Genomic DNA, 13,471 nt, shown 5'->3' on the forward strand with positions numbered 1-13,471 from the left:
GATAAATGATAAATGTCATTGACCCCGTAGCGCAGCCGGCTTCCTCACGTCTCTCCCTCCCTGCAGGGCAAATGTCACAGTTGTTATGAATATGCCCTATTACCTCGCTCCACGTGGAGAAAACCTAACGCAGCGAGCAGAGCAGTCCAGGGTCACTCTGTTGTTCTCGTGTGTGTGTGTGTGTGTGTGTGTGCTCTGAGGGGGAGGGGTCAAGGCTGACTTGTCACACACAGATCAGAGGAGCGTGTCCTGTCTTCCTATAAATAAGACTCAGTCTACTGGAGTTGTCAGACAGTCAGAGCTGCTGATCACACTGCTGGACAATATTTCAAAGAGAGAAAGTGGCTATTCTCACATCTGTAGCATAGCTCTGTAAAGCCTCTGCACTGGGGACATCTTATCATCTATTGATTGATTGATACTTTATTGATCCTCAAAGGAAAATTCATCATGTTTCCTCTTGAAGAGATGAAGACCACCTGTCACTGTTCAGGTTACCGGGAGCAACAACATCAGCCTCACACCATCCTGTACAATATCCTGAGCCGGGCGGACAGTAACTACAACAACAACAACAGCATGATCAACAACAACCACGTGAACCAGTACGACTACAACATGATAATGCCTCACAACTGTCATTGCGAGCGGCGACGAGCAGTGTGTCTGAAGAACCCTGAGGGAACCTGTCAGGTGGCATCTGATGTTCTGGTCAAAACCATCCGCTTCATGAAGAGTTTACCCTCCTTCCGTCAGCTTCCAGTGGAGGATCAGCTATCTCTGCTGAGGGACTGCTGGGTGCCCCTGTTCTCTCTGGGCCTGGCCCAAGAACAGATTGTGTTCGAGGTGATGGATGTACCACAGGCTAGCATGCTGAGGAGGATTCTCCTTAACAGTCAGGGGCCACAGAGTGAGGAAGAGCAAGAGGAGGAGGATGAGGGGAAGAGGTCTCTGCCCACGCTGGCTGGAATACATAAACTCAGATCCTGTCTGAACAGACTGTGGACTCTGAATCTCAGCCCAAAGGAATATGCCTATCTGAAGGGTGCTATGCTGTTCAATCCAGGTAAAGCTCTTCTTCTACTTTTCCTCAGCATGCTATGGTGTACTGTGGAACTCCAAATCTACCTGACATTCTATTAATTTCATTCGATTGAAATATTTGAAGCAATCAATGGCATAATCAATGATTATTTAATCATCTAACATGACAAATTATGGTATACAGCTTCACTCTTCTGTCACATTAGTGTTAAACTGCTGATGGTGGAATACAGTTGAATTGACATTCCATTTACCCCAATTCCTCTTAACAGACGTCCCAGGACTGAGCACCACTGTATTCATCGACAGTCTCCAACAGGAGGCCCAGAGAGCTCTACAGGAGGTTGTCCTGACCCTTCACCCAGGAGACTCGGGTCGATTCAGCCGCATCCTACTATCAACTTCTGCCCTACAGGCTGTCAGCCAATCACTCATCACAGAATTGTTCTTCAGACCTGTTATTGGTCAGGCGAATCTGTTTGACTTGTTAAGTGAGATGCTGTTTATGAGACAAGAGTATAGCTGAAAGTTTGTGCGTGTGTATGGTGTATGAATTATATTTTAGGGTATTTTCTACTGACAAATATGAATGTGAAGATTGCAACTAAGCAATAAAAGTTTTATAAACAAAATGTTTGTTTCTCTCACATATTTAATCACTCTTCTATCATTTGTTTTTGGCATACATCTGACAATTTATCAGTGGTGCGATAAAAATAAATGAAGTGAGAGCTACTGTATTTTCCATTGATAGACAAATCAGGGACTAATTGTACTGGCTCTTAGCATATGTACTCTGGCTCCTACTAGTGGTTTCCTACATGTAACTACAAACATGTTGTGCTGTATACTGTACAGGGAAGTACGGAATGGAAAGTACCAAAAATCCCTTGAGTGACTACCTGGGATTGAACATTTCAACGCATAAGGGAGACTGGCAAAATGTGGCATTAGGCCATGTATTAATACTCCAACTAGGTCAACAATATGTAAACAGTTATCTATTTCCTGTAAGCCTACCTCTTATCAATTTCCTGTCTATGGCCAGAACCAGAATAACCTGTTTTACATGAACAACCAAACATGTAGTCAGTCATCTTGTTACAGTTATTTGGTGGCCTGTATTATTTTGTCCTTGCCAGAGATAAAAGTAATCCCCAGGGGGCACAAATGAACACCCCGTCAGTGTGCACCTGCCAGAGATGTCTGTGTAGCTTAAGTCTTACATGTGGGCCTGTTCAACATGGCAAAGCATTACAGAACATTCAGACAAAAATGTATTGAGTAGAATCAAAAATATGCTTTCCTTCCATTGTAGAAAAAATAATTGTGTCAGATCTTTTCAATGTACAATATTCTAAAAGTTTCACCTCACAGCACCCTCATTGGCTCTCAGTCTGCATGTTGTCAGACATTCTTCCATTTTGATACATCAACTCCATAGAACTGAGGTGTAAATAGACTGGAAGAGTATTGTGTGTAGTTATTGTGTGACTCACGTCCAGCCATGCGAAGGGAAAAGGCTATTTAGAAAMAATGAAGACCCAGACATACACAGAGCTTAATGTCAACACACAAAACATAGGACTCTGACTTCTATTGGTGAGCTAATGAAAGGTGAGGAAGTCACAGTTTGACATATTTTTTTTAAATTAACAATGTAAGTCATTAATTTACACACGCTTAGAGTGGCAGATCCTAAATTCCACATAAACCCACTTAGTCTCCCCTTGTGCAGAACTAAAATTAGACTTAAGTGGAAGTTAGAATTTTCCCCATAGAGAACAACTCATATCCTTTATACCAACCACAATAAAACATTAGACAAAATGTGCAAGAATAGCATGGCATTAACGCCGTCACAACTTCATTTGCATGTCACTTTTTTTTAAGTGTTATATAAAATCACAGAACTGCATACATTATAAAAGTTAATTTCACATATGTACTCATTGGAGTCTACAATGATATCATGTTACAACATTAGCTGGGCCACATGCTCGCTAAAGATTTTGAAGCATAACCAATTTTAAAGCAATCTCAACATATTAGGATTAAAGTTATGTATAGTAGTACGATATTCCCATGGCATCAAAAGATACATCTACAATTGTATTTCACAGTCACCAATAAGCCAATAACAACATTCATTGTCTTTGAGGTGTTCTTTCTTCATACGTTCCGAGTGGTTTTTGGCCTCCAGTAAATTCCAGGTTGGTTCTTGGTGTCCAAACCAATGCATTACTCACATGGGTTAAACCTTACGAAGACTAAGAGCGTCAGGTCCAAACACAGCACAATAAAACTGTGGAGCAATCAAGTGTGCGGTTATCTATATTTCTTGGGTCAGTTTACTTTACCCTGCAAGTCACTGGATAAGAGTACACTACCTTGAAACTGGTTCTTGTGTCAGTGTTGGGAGTTGACCTGATAAAGCAGAAAGAGATCAAACAGCAGTGGAGAGTGGGGTTTCATATTAACACAGCTAGTTGTTATTCAAGAATAAAGGGACATACAGCACTAAAGTAATATGAGGGTGAAGAACAGACAACAAAACAGGAGGAGCTGCTGGAAGGGTCTGATAAGTCTACAGTAACTTCTCTGAGACAGACCAACCCCCAAACACAATATGTCAGAATCAAAAATACATTCACTACCCTGAGTGCATTATAATCCTTCAAAATACAGATGACATGATTCATAGTATAGTCTTCAAAGTCATGGCCTCTGGAGTAGTTTGCATATGCGTAATACTCCTCCCACCTAATTTAACAGAGTGCAATTCTCTGGCTCCTTCAAGGTCCCAACACAGAATTCAATAGAACATACAATACATGTGTAACTATGGGTCCCAACCTCTCCAGCTGGGGACTGGTGAGATGCTCCATGGCATCAGGAGTGTTGAGGATGGGTCATCATGTTCTGACCGTGGTCCAGGGCAGGGGCATGCCAAACACAGAGATCTGATGCTCAGAACTTTCTGCTTAAATCAAAATATAAAGGTATGAGATATATAATAGAACAGACAAACTTCATTGTCAACGCAATGATGAAATTTGGCTTCAAAGTTCATATATAAAATGCAAATGACAAAAAAAACATCAGGAGTACCTTGTCATCAACTTATGTGCAAAATGAAGTTAAGTCCACAGGTTTAATAATATATACATAATTGGTTCAGGACCTTCATCATCAAGAACAACTTGTCATCTACATGATTCAATTAGGTTCATATTACAGCGTTTGGTTTATAAAACCTATTTATTTGTGTCTGACAAAGTCAATACAAGTCTGACTTGCCCAAGGAGCTACAACCTTAAGGCAACCAATCCACCTCTGGGATAGGCTTAAATAAATAGGATGTTCACAATAAAAAGTCACGGAAAGGAAGTATCTATCAGGGGAAGAGATAACGTTGGATTTATGCCACAACATTCCCTCTATTAGATCTCTCTCACTCAGATACTAACCCAACCGGTTTCAGTGTTTCCTAGATTTTTTTTTTTTGTGCAGCGGTGGCAAAGGTCGTGGAAGGGGGGGAAATCACTGGGGAACTCCAGTCGGGATCATTTTTATGTAGGACTGTGAGAAGGTACACTATATATTCAAAAAAAGTATGCGGATACCCCTTCAAATTAGTGGTCTAATTGGTCTATTTCAGTCACACTCGTTGCTGACAGGTGTATAACATGGAGCACACAGCCATGCAATCTCCATAGACAAACACTGGCAGTAGAATGGCCTTACTGAAGAGCTTAGTGACTTTCAACGTGGCACCGTCATAGGATGCCACCTTTCCAACAAGTCAGTTCATGAAATTCCTGCCCTGCTAAAGCTGCCCCGGTCAACTGTAAGTGCTGTTATTGTGAAGTGGAAACGTCTAGGAGCAACAATGGCTCAGCCGCAAAGTGGTAGGCCACACAAGCTCACAGAACTGGACTGCTGAAGCTCATAAATATCATCTGTCCTCGGTTGCAACACTCCCCACTGAGTTCCAAACTGCCCCTGGCAGCACAATAATTGTTCGTCGGGAGCCTCATGAAACGAGTTTCCATGGCCGAGCAGCCGCACACAAGCCTAAGATCACCATGCACAATGCCAAGTGCCGGCAGTAGTGGTGTAAAGCTCACGCCATTGGAGTCCGGAGCAGTGGAAACGCGTTCTCTGGAATGATGAATCACGCTTCACCATCTGGTAGTCCAACGGATGAATCTGGGTTTGGCGGATGCCAGGAGAACACTAGCTGACCTAATGCATAGTGCCAACTGTAAAGTTTGGTGGAGTAGGAATAATGGTCTGAGTCTCTTTTCATGGTTCGGGCCCCTTAGTTCCAGTGAAGGGACATCTTAACGCTACACCATACAATAACATTCTAGACGATTCTGTGCTTCCAACTTTGTGGCAACAGTTTGAGGAAGGCCCTTTTTTGTTTCAGCATGACAATGCCCCTGTGCACATAGCGAGGTCCATACAGAGATGGTTTGTCGAGATCGGTGTGGAAGAACTAGACTGGCCTGCACAGAGCCCTGACCACAACCCCATCGAACACCTTTGGAATGAATTCGAACGCCGACTGCGAGCCAGGCCTAATCGCCCAACATCAGTGCCCGACCTCACTAACGCTCTTGTGGATGAGTGGAAGCAAGTCCCCGCAGCAATATTCCAACAGCTAGTGGAAAGCCTTCCCAGAAGAGTGGAGGCTGTTATTGCAGCAAAAGGGGGACCAACTCCATATCAATGCCCATGATTTGGGAATGAGATGTTCGACGAGCAGGTGTCCACATACTTTTGGTCATGTAGTGTAATTTCTTGTGACATTTTATAAGGACAAGCTACTCCAAAAATAATGAAAATCAAATGATGCCAACATCATATATCTATAATCCCTCCCAGAAATGAGCCCAATAACATATTGGTAAAGCAATATTTTAGGACCGACTCTTACCATAGCCTGGCACCATACAATATTATCAGGCAGGTGTGTTATTAGCAATAAGCAAGGTTTTTTCTGTATCAAAAAGGGAGCTACTTTCCTTCTAGAAACATTTCCATGGAGCTGAGACAACATTTTGCCATTTTCAAGCAAATTGTCTGCCATTCTACACATTTTGCTATGGCTAATAATGTGTTCTTATGCTCACACACAAAATCAATTACATAATGTAGTTATTTTGTTAGATACTTCTCCCTCTTAGCTGAAAAACATTTTTCAAAGCAATTTTGGCTGTCATGCTAGCTGTTCAAATAATGGGAATTTGTTGCGCAATGCAGAAGTTAACTCCTTCTGAGGAATATGTTGCTAGGCAACCCCCCTGCAATTCAAATCAAATTTTATTGGTCACATACACGTGATTAGCAGATGTTATTGCGGGTGTAGCGAAATGCTTGTGCGTCTAGCTCTGACAGTGCAGTAATATCTAACAAGTAATACCTAACAACATACACCACACACAAATGTAATGAATTAAGACTATATACATATGGACGAGCGATGTCAGAGCGCTTGCTGCTCTGTATGTGTCTAACGCTTCGAACACACAGAGTCGTTGCATTTTGGTACACCAGAATTACATTCATTTCCAATGAATCACTGCGTTTGCCTTGCAGCATTGCGTTGCAGAGGCAGTTGAGGTACGTTCGTGGTGTGGTGCATTCGTTAGATTTATAGAAGGTAGGCGTCAAACTGTACGCGTAGACGGCTTGACAGAAATAGTAGCAGAAGCTGAATGTTGAACTTTCGTTGCACACATATCCAGATGATGCTGCATACTATTTTGTGAAATGACGCTGTCGGTGTGTTCGAAGCATTAAGCCAGTATGAGAAACGTGCTAACAAACGTTTGTGCTATGAAACTAAATAAATACTGCACTCCGACCCACAAAGCAAGGAAATTGAACTTGAAAAGGTAATGTAGTTATATTGGAATTTACAGCTGCTGTTGGTAAGTAATGATTCTGCTAGCTTCTGACAAGACTTACTGCATCTTTAAAAATATATACATCAATTATCTTTTCTATAAACCTTGTGTGGTTATAGTTATTTAAGTTTACACTGAAAGCGTTTTTCCATCCTCTCAAATTTTCCGGGGTGGGTGGCAACAATTTATCAGTGGCAATGCGCTGCTGCTAAATGAACACAAGGGAAATACAGCGGTTTCAGTAAAAGTGTGTCTTGAAGGACTCTAACCCCATCATAACAAGCGCTTAATGATGACTACAATAACACAGCACACACGTCAAGTCTCTTACCCGCTCCACTGTTGATCCTCATGTTCCTAGCATTCACATCAGAATCTGTCTCCTTGGATATCTGGATACAATAATCATCTTCAACGTAAAAAAACAACAAACAAAGAGTGACAGTCAACTAACAGTGGAATACATTAATGACAAACGAAGTATCACTTCAATAAGTATGCAAAATAAGGGAAAAGCTGTTGGAAATGTTTATCCGTAGAGGTGTTGCTTACTGTTATTGCTGATGGTTGATGCTTGATAGTTGCTCATGGTTTCGTTACCGCTGTCGGAGGTTCTCCTCTGTGACTTTTTACACTGAGGTCTCTTCTTGCTCTTCCTAGTGCTGATCCTGATAAAATGGAATAGATGAAAATGGTATATCAACTTTACTGTCCACTTTACAAAGTAAATGTATTAATTCGCTGTCGCGATACGCAACTGCTTTAGCGCGTGCACACACACAAACACGTTGTGCCCTTGATCAAGGCAGTTAATCCCTACCAGTGAATGGTAGCTACCTGATGATGCCCTTGACCAGTCGACACTCTGCATCCTGTTTATCAAGCTGATGCTCTTCGGCCAGGTCACTGATAAGCTGGCTGATTTCACTGGTCTTCTTCAGGAACACTGAGTCTGAGGTGCAGTGGGCCAGCTCCTCGATCTGGTACTCAGAGTACAGCTCCAGAAGCTTTTGGGTGATCAGAGAGTCCACGTCACCCACACTCAGATCACCCATATCCCCCTCGTTCCAGGAGTAGGAGGGAGGGCTGTACTGTCTCCCTCCTCCTCCACCTCTTCCATTGTGTAACGGAGGCCTGGTAACGACCACCAGCTCCTTCTCCATTGTGGAAATGTGCACTTTGACCCCTCTGATGTAGACGTCCTCCGACCAATCCGCGTCACCACCACCACCACTCTCTTTACTGGATTGGGAGTCTTTGGTCCCAAGGTGGCCCTGGAGACCCCGGAGGCTGACCTTCTCCCGATCGTCATGTGGGGAGCTCTGAATGGGACTAGGGGCCAGGATGGTGCTCCGACACACCCTGTAGAGTCCACAGGTCAGCACACTGCACACCCAGCTCTTACAGCTTCCTGGGGAGGAGTGGGCACAGGGACCACACCCCTGACCCCCTGAAGGAGAGTCTCTAGATCCGGGGATGAAGCCAATGGTCTCCTCTCCCTCCCTGCGCTGCGCGTCCCTGCGGTTGGCCTTGTGGTCTGTCACCTTTGGCCCCTGGTGCCTCTCCTCCACCGGGTCCACACATCGCTCCTCATAGCAGGACTCCAGGCTGGTGCTGTTGCCCCGGGAGAGGTGATGTTTGGGTCGCAAAGGGACAAGGCCTTTCTGGCCCCCTGGCTCGGACCAGGGTCTGGAGCTCCCTGTGCTGCTGCTGGGCATGGTGGTTAACTAGAGCCAGGGCCTTGGAAAAAAGAGGAAAGGGAGTGGGGGGGGGGGGGGGGGGGGGGGTGGGGGGGGGGGGGGGGGGGGGGGGGGGGGGGGGGGGGGGGGGGGGGGGGGGGGGGGGGGGGGGGGGGGGGGGGGGGGGGGGGGGGGGGGGGGGGGGGGGGGCAGTGCATTACATTAATGTATGAAATATGTATGTTACATTTATAACGAACATTGCTTAGCCCTGTCATAATAATCAGCGGCTTCAGACAAAGTAAAGTGGACGTGACTCAATAGACAACAACAATACTACATGGACATTAGGTCAATGCCTGACTATATGACATGTCAAATGTATGCTGCCAGGCCCTTGGCATGGCAAACCAAACTTTAAACATAAGTCACATGAGGCTGCAACCCCTACCAAACCAAGAAACTATATCAATCATCACATATCCCTTAGTGCCAAGTGAAGTTACCCAATCTATTCCGTGGATGTTGTGTGTATGTAGCCTACAGGATGTAGGGCTCAAATTAGTTGTTTTAAAATCAATGAACCACAACAAGATTAAACACACAAACTTCAACTTGGTTCAATTTCGGCGTTATTGGCGTGCCGGTTTGTGTTGTAGCCCAACATTAACACACTTGATTCACCTAAATCCAAGGGCTTGGTGATAAGATGGGAACTTGATTCAGGTGTGTTATTACTGTGATATGCCAGAAAATGGCGCCCTGGGTCTCCAGAACGCCCTGGCCTATACGTTCAAAACCTTCTTTCACAGAAAGTAAACAACACGCCATTAATAATGGCATTATGGAAGCCAGCATGAGGACGGTGACAGTTCATTCAATGTAGGCTGCTGAAGTAGGCCAAAATGTAAACAAATGTGTCATACGGTGAATGTCAATAAAATAAAATAAAAGGCTTTACAGGGAGTTGATATTAATTAAAACAATCCCCCGAACAGTTGTTTGATAAACCGGCCGGGCCTACTTCATATAATAAAAGTTTTCTAATTTGCTGACACGCAGCAAAACAGCTTGTTGAGCTGGACGACGACGTTTTCAGTCGACCTACAGCCTTCTGTCAAAATAACTTACAATAATTGTCAAGGTGCCATTTCCAAAATCCATATCCAATCAAGTATCGTATTTTGTTCCATCTGTAATGTATTGCTAAAGTTACACCTGGGTTTATTAATTTGCAGTATGCGTTTCCGTTTAAGCTACGTTTTACTCACGGCATGGGAAGAGTGATCGCGGGTCTTTCCACCGAGTTTTCTTCCGTAAAGTTATATTCCTGAAAGAGCTAGAGCATTTGTATAATATTTTTCTTCTTAAATTAAATTGCCCACAAAACACACGCGGTATAGTTTCGTTTCCCAAATTCCTGCTACAGCAGTTTATTTTTTACCTGCGAGACAAGGTAAACCAAACATAAACTCAACCAGAGAGTAAGAGGCGAAGCAAGATGGTTTACTCCGCCCAAAATCTGTCCACGAAAATAAATCCACGAAGTAATGTCGAATTTGGTCAACAAAAAATGGAATTGCTCATATCCCTAGTCAAAAAATCCCATAGGATTAGGGATTTTTATCAGATTCTCACTATCCTATAGGTAAACTCAGCAAAAAAAGAAACGTCAATTTCAGGACCTTGTCTTTCAAAGATAATTCATAAAAATCCAAATAACTTCACAGATCTTAATTGAAAAGGGTTTAAACACTGTTTCCCATGCTTGTTCAATGAACCATAAACAATTAATGAACATGCACTTGTGGAACGGTCTTTAAGACACGAACAGCTTACAGACGGTAGGCAATTAAGGTCACAGTTATGAAAACTTAGGACACTAAAGAGGCTTTCTACCGACTCTGAAAAACCCCAAAAGAAAAATGCTGAGGGTCCCTGCTCATCTGCGTGAACGTGCCTTAGGCATGCTGCAAGGAGGCATGAGGGCTGCAGATGTGGCCAGGGCAATAAATTGCAATGTCCATACTGTGAGACGCCTAAGACAGCGCTACAGGGAGACAGGACGGACAGCTGATCGTCCTCGCAGTGGCAGACCACACGTAACAACACCTGCACAGGATCGGTACATCTGAAAATCACACCTGGGAGACAGGTACAGGATGGCAACAACAACTGCCTGAGTTACACCAGGATCGCACAATCCCTCCATCAATGCTCAGAGTATCCGCAATAGGCTGAGAGAGGCTGAACTTGTAGGCCTGTTGTAAGGCAGGTCCTCACCAGACATCACCGGCAACAACGTCGCCTATGGGCACAAACCCACCGTTGCTGGACCAGACAGGACTGGCAAAAAGTGCTCTTCACTGACGAGTCGCGGTTTTGTCTCACCAGGGGTGATAGTCGGATTCGCGTTTATCGTCGAAGGAATAAGCGTTACACTGAGGCCTGTACTCTGGAGCGGGATCGATTTGGAGGTGGAGGGTCCGTCATGGTCTGGGGCGGTGTGTCACAGCATCATCGGACTGAGCTTGTTGTCATTGCAGGCAATCTCAACGCTGTGCGTTACAGGGAAGACATCCTCCTCCCTCATCATTGCAGCATGCCTCATGTGGTACCCTTCCTGCAGGCTCATCCTGACATGATCCTCCAGCATGACAATGCCACCAGCCATACTGCCCGTTCTGTGCGTGATTTCCTGCAAGACAGGAATGTCAGTGTTCTGCCATGGCCAGCGAAGAGCCCGGATCTCAATCCCATTGAGCACGTCTGGGACCTGTTGGATCGGAGGGTGAGGGCTAGGGTCATTCCCCCCAGAAATGTCCTGGAACTTGCAGGTGCCTTGGTGGAAGAGTGGGGTAACATCTCACAGCAAGAACTGGTAAATCTGGTGCAGTCCATGAGGAGAGGCACTGCAGTACTTAATGCAGCTGTTGGCCACACCAGACACTGACTGTTACTTTTGATTTTGACCCCCCCCCCCTTTGTTCAGGGACACGTTATTCAATTTCTGTTAGTCACATGTCTGTGGAACTTGTTCAGTTTATGTCTCAGTTGTTGAATCTTGTTATGTTCATACAAATATTTACACGTTAAGTTTGCTTAAAATAAACGCAGTTGGCCTCCCGGGTGGCGCAGTGGTCTAGGGCACTGCATCGCAGCGCTAGCTGCGCCACCAGAGACTCTGGGTTCGCGCCCAGGCTCTGTCGCAGCCGGCCGCGGCCGGGAGGTCCGTGGGGCGACGCACAATTGGCCTAGCGTCGTCCYGGTTAGGGAGGGTTTGGCCGGTAGGGATATCCTTGTCTCATCGCGCACCAGCGACTCCTGTGGCGGGCCGGGCGCAGTGCGCACTAACCAAGGGAGCCAGGTGCACGGTGTTTCCTCCGACACATTGGTGTGGCTGGCTTCCGGGTTGGAGGCGCGCTGTGTTAAGAAGCAGTGCGGCTTGGTTGGGTTGTGTTTCGGAGGACGCATGGCTTTCGACCTTCGTCTCTCCCGAGCCCGCACGGGAGTTGTAGCAATGAGACAAGAGAGTAATTACTAGCAATTGGATACCACGAAAATGGGGGAGAAAAGGGGGTAKAATTTTTAAAAATTAAAATAATAATAAATAAACGCAGTTGACAGTGAGAGGACGTTTCTTTTTCTTGCTGAGTTTATAGGATTTTATGCCATTGGTGGTTCTAATCCTGAATGCTGATTGGTTAAAACCGCATTCCACCCGGTGTCTATTCCACAAATTACCACCGGCTAAATCTATGACGTAAAAATGCCTTTTTACTCTGTTCAATCTGACTGTGCAATCCACTGTCTCATCAGCCCAGCCAGACAATTTATAAATTTCATCTCCACTATAAAGATGTGATAATGGCGCCGGAGGGGATGGCTGCCATTTCATGGGCTCTTAACTAACCATGCTATTTTGTTCGTTTTTTTTGCATTGTTTGTACATAATGTTGCTGCTACCAGCTCTTATGACCAAAAAGAGCTTCTGGACATCAGAACAGCGATTACTCACCTTGAACTGGACAAATAATTTTTCTTTAATGAGTCGGATGAGAGGGATTTACTCCAGACACCCGACGAGGCCCTCATCCCCATCATTCACAGGAGAAAGAGACAGATATCGTGGAAGGAGATCGGGGTGCCTTGTAAGGATCCGGCGACGAAAGGCAAATCTGCCTTTGCCATCGGTACTATTGGTCAACGTACAATCGCTGGATAATAATGTGAACAAACTACAAGCATGTATATCCTACCGACGGGACATTAAAAACTGTAAAATCTTATGTTTCACCGAGTCGTGGCTGAACAACGACATGAATAACATACAGCTGGCGGATTATACACTATATCGGCAAGATAGAATAGCAGCCTCTGGTGAGACAAATGGTGGCGGTCTATGTATATTTGTAAACAACAGCTGGTGCACGATATCTAAGGAAGTCTCGAGGTTTTGCTCGCTTGAGGTAGAGTCTCTCATGATAAGCTGTATACCACACTATCTACCAAGAGAGTTTTCAACTAGATTCTTTGTAGATGTCTATTTACCACCACAAACCGATGCTGTCATTAAGACCACACTCAATGAACTATATACACTCATAAGCAAACAGGAAACCACTCATCCAGAGGCGGCCCTCCAAGTGGCCGGGGACTTTAATGCAGGGAAACTTAAATCCGTTTGACCTAATTTCTACCACCATGTTAAATGTGCAACCAGAGGGGAAAAAACTCTAGACCATCTTTACTCCAATCACAGAGATGCATACAAAGCTCTCCCTCGCCCTCCATTTGGCAAATCTGACCACAATTCTATCCTCCTGATTC

The 13,471-nt window shown here is 44.7% G+C and overlaps 2 protein-coding genes across 5 annotated transcripts; one reads left to right on the plus strand and one right to left on the minus strand.

Annotated features, from left to right (window-relative positions):
* Positions 1-270: 270 nt before the first annotated feature.
* LOC111955099 (nuclear receptor subfamily 0 group B member 2) lies at positions 271-1,655 on the plus strand. Its single transcript, XM_023975182.3, has 2 exons — positions 271-1,066; positions 1,317-1,655. Exons 1-2 carry the CDS (start codon positions 451-453, stop codon positions 1,568-1,570), a joined length of 870 nt encoding a protein of 289 aa, XP_023830950.1. The 5' UTR covers positions 271-450; the 3' UTR covers positions 1,571-1,655.
* Positions 1,656-2,811: 1,156 nt separating this feature from the next.
* kdf1b (keratinocyte differentiation factor 1b) lies at positions 2,812-10,170 on the minus strand. Of its 4 annotated transcripts, none has more exons than XR_002876068.3 (6): positions 9,913-10,170; positions 7,800-8,702; positions 7,515-7,630; positions 7,294-7,371; positions 3,901-4,027; positions 2,812-3,471 (listed from the first exon to the last, which is right to left on the minus strand). XR_002876068.3 is itself a non-coding variant. In XM_023975177.3 (6 exons), the coding sequence occupies exons 3-6, from the start codon at positions 8,678-8,680 to the stop codon at positions 3,960-3,962; spliced, it is 1,143 nt and encodes a 380-aa protein (XP_023830945.1). In that variant the 5' UTR covers positions 8,681-8,702; positions 9,913-9,971; positions 10,086-10,133; the 3' UTR covers positions 2,812-3,959. The 4 variants fall into 4 exon arrangements, 3 of the variants coding, with proteins under 3 accessions (XP_023830945.1, XP_023830947.1, XP_023830946.1); XM_023975177.3 differs by having other exon boundaries at positions 2,812-4,027; positions 9,913-9,971; positions 10,086-10,133; XM_023975179.3 differs by having other exon boundaries at positions 2,812-4,024; positions 9,913-10,169.
* Positions 10,171-13,471: the final 3,301 nt, after the last annotated feature.

The sequence above is a fragment of the Salvelinus sp. IW2-2015 genome, linkage group LG30, assembly GCF_002910315.2.
Source record: "Salvelinus sp. IW2-2015 linkage group LG30, ASM291031v2, whole genome shotgun sequence".
Taxonomy (NCBI): domain Eukaryota; kingdom Metazoa; phylum Chordata; class Actinopteri; order Salmoniformes; family Salmonidae; genus Salvelinus; species Salvelinus sp. IW2-2015.

What these genes read in the sequence shown, in the direction of transcription:
- LOC111955099 (XM_023975182.3), top strand. Translation starts at nt 451, where the DNA reads ATGTTTCCTCTTGAAGAGATGAAGACCACCTGTCACTGTTCAGGTTAC. An exon ending in TGCTATGCTGTTCAATCCAG is followed by an intron (nt 1,067 to 1,316) that starts GTAAAGCTCTTC and finishes TCCTCTTAACAG; the next exon opens with ACGTCCCAGGACTGAGCACC.
- kdf1b (XM_023975177.3), bottom strand. Translation starts at nt 8,680, where the DNA reads ATGCCCAGCAGCAGCACAGGGAGCTCCAGACCCTGGTCCGAGCCAGGG. An exon ending in ATCAACCATCAGCAATAACA is followed by an intron (nt 7,372 to 7,514) that starts GTAAGCAACACC and finishes TTTACGTTGAAG; the next exon opens with ATGATTATTGTATCCAGATA. An exon ending in GAGGATCAACAGTGGAGCGG is followed by an intron (nt 4,028 to 7,293) that starts GTAAGAGACTTG and finishes TTTTGATTTAAG; the next exon opens with CAGAAAGTTCTGAGCATCAG.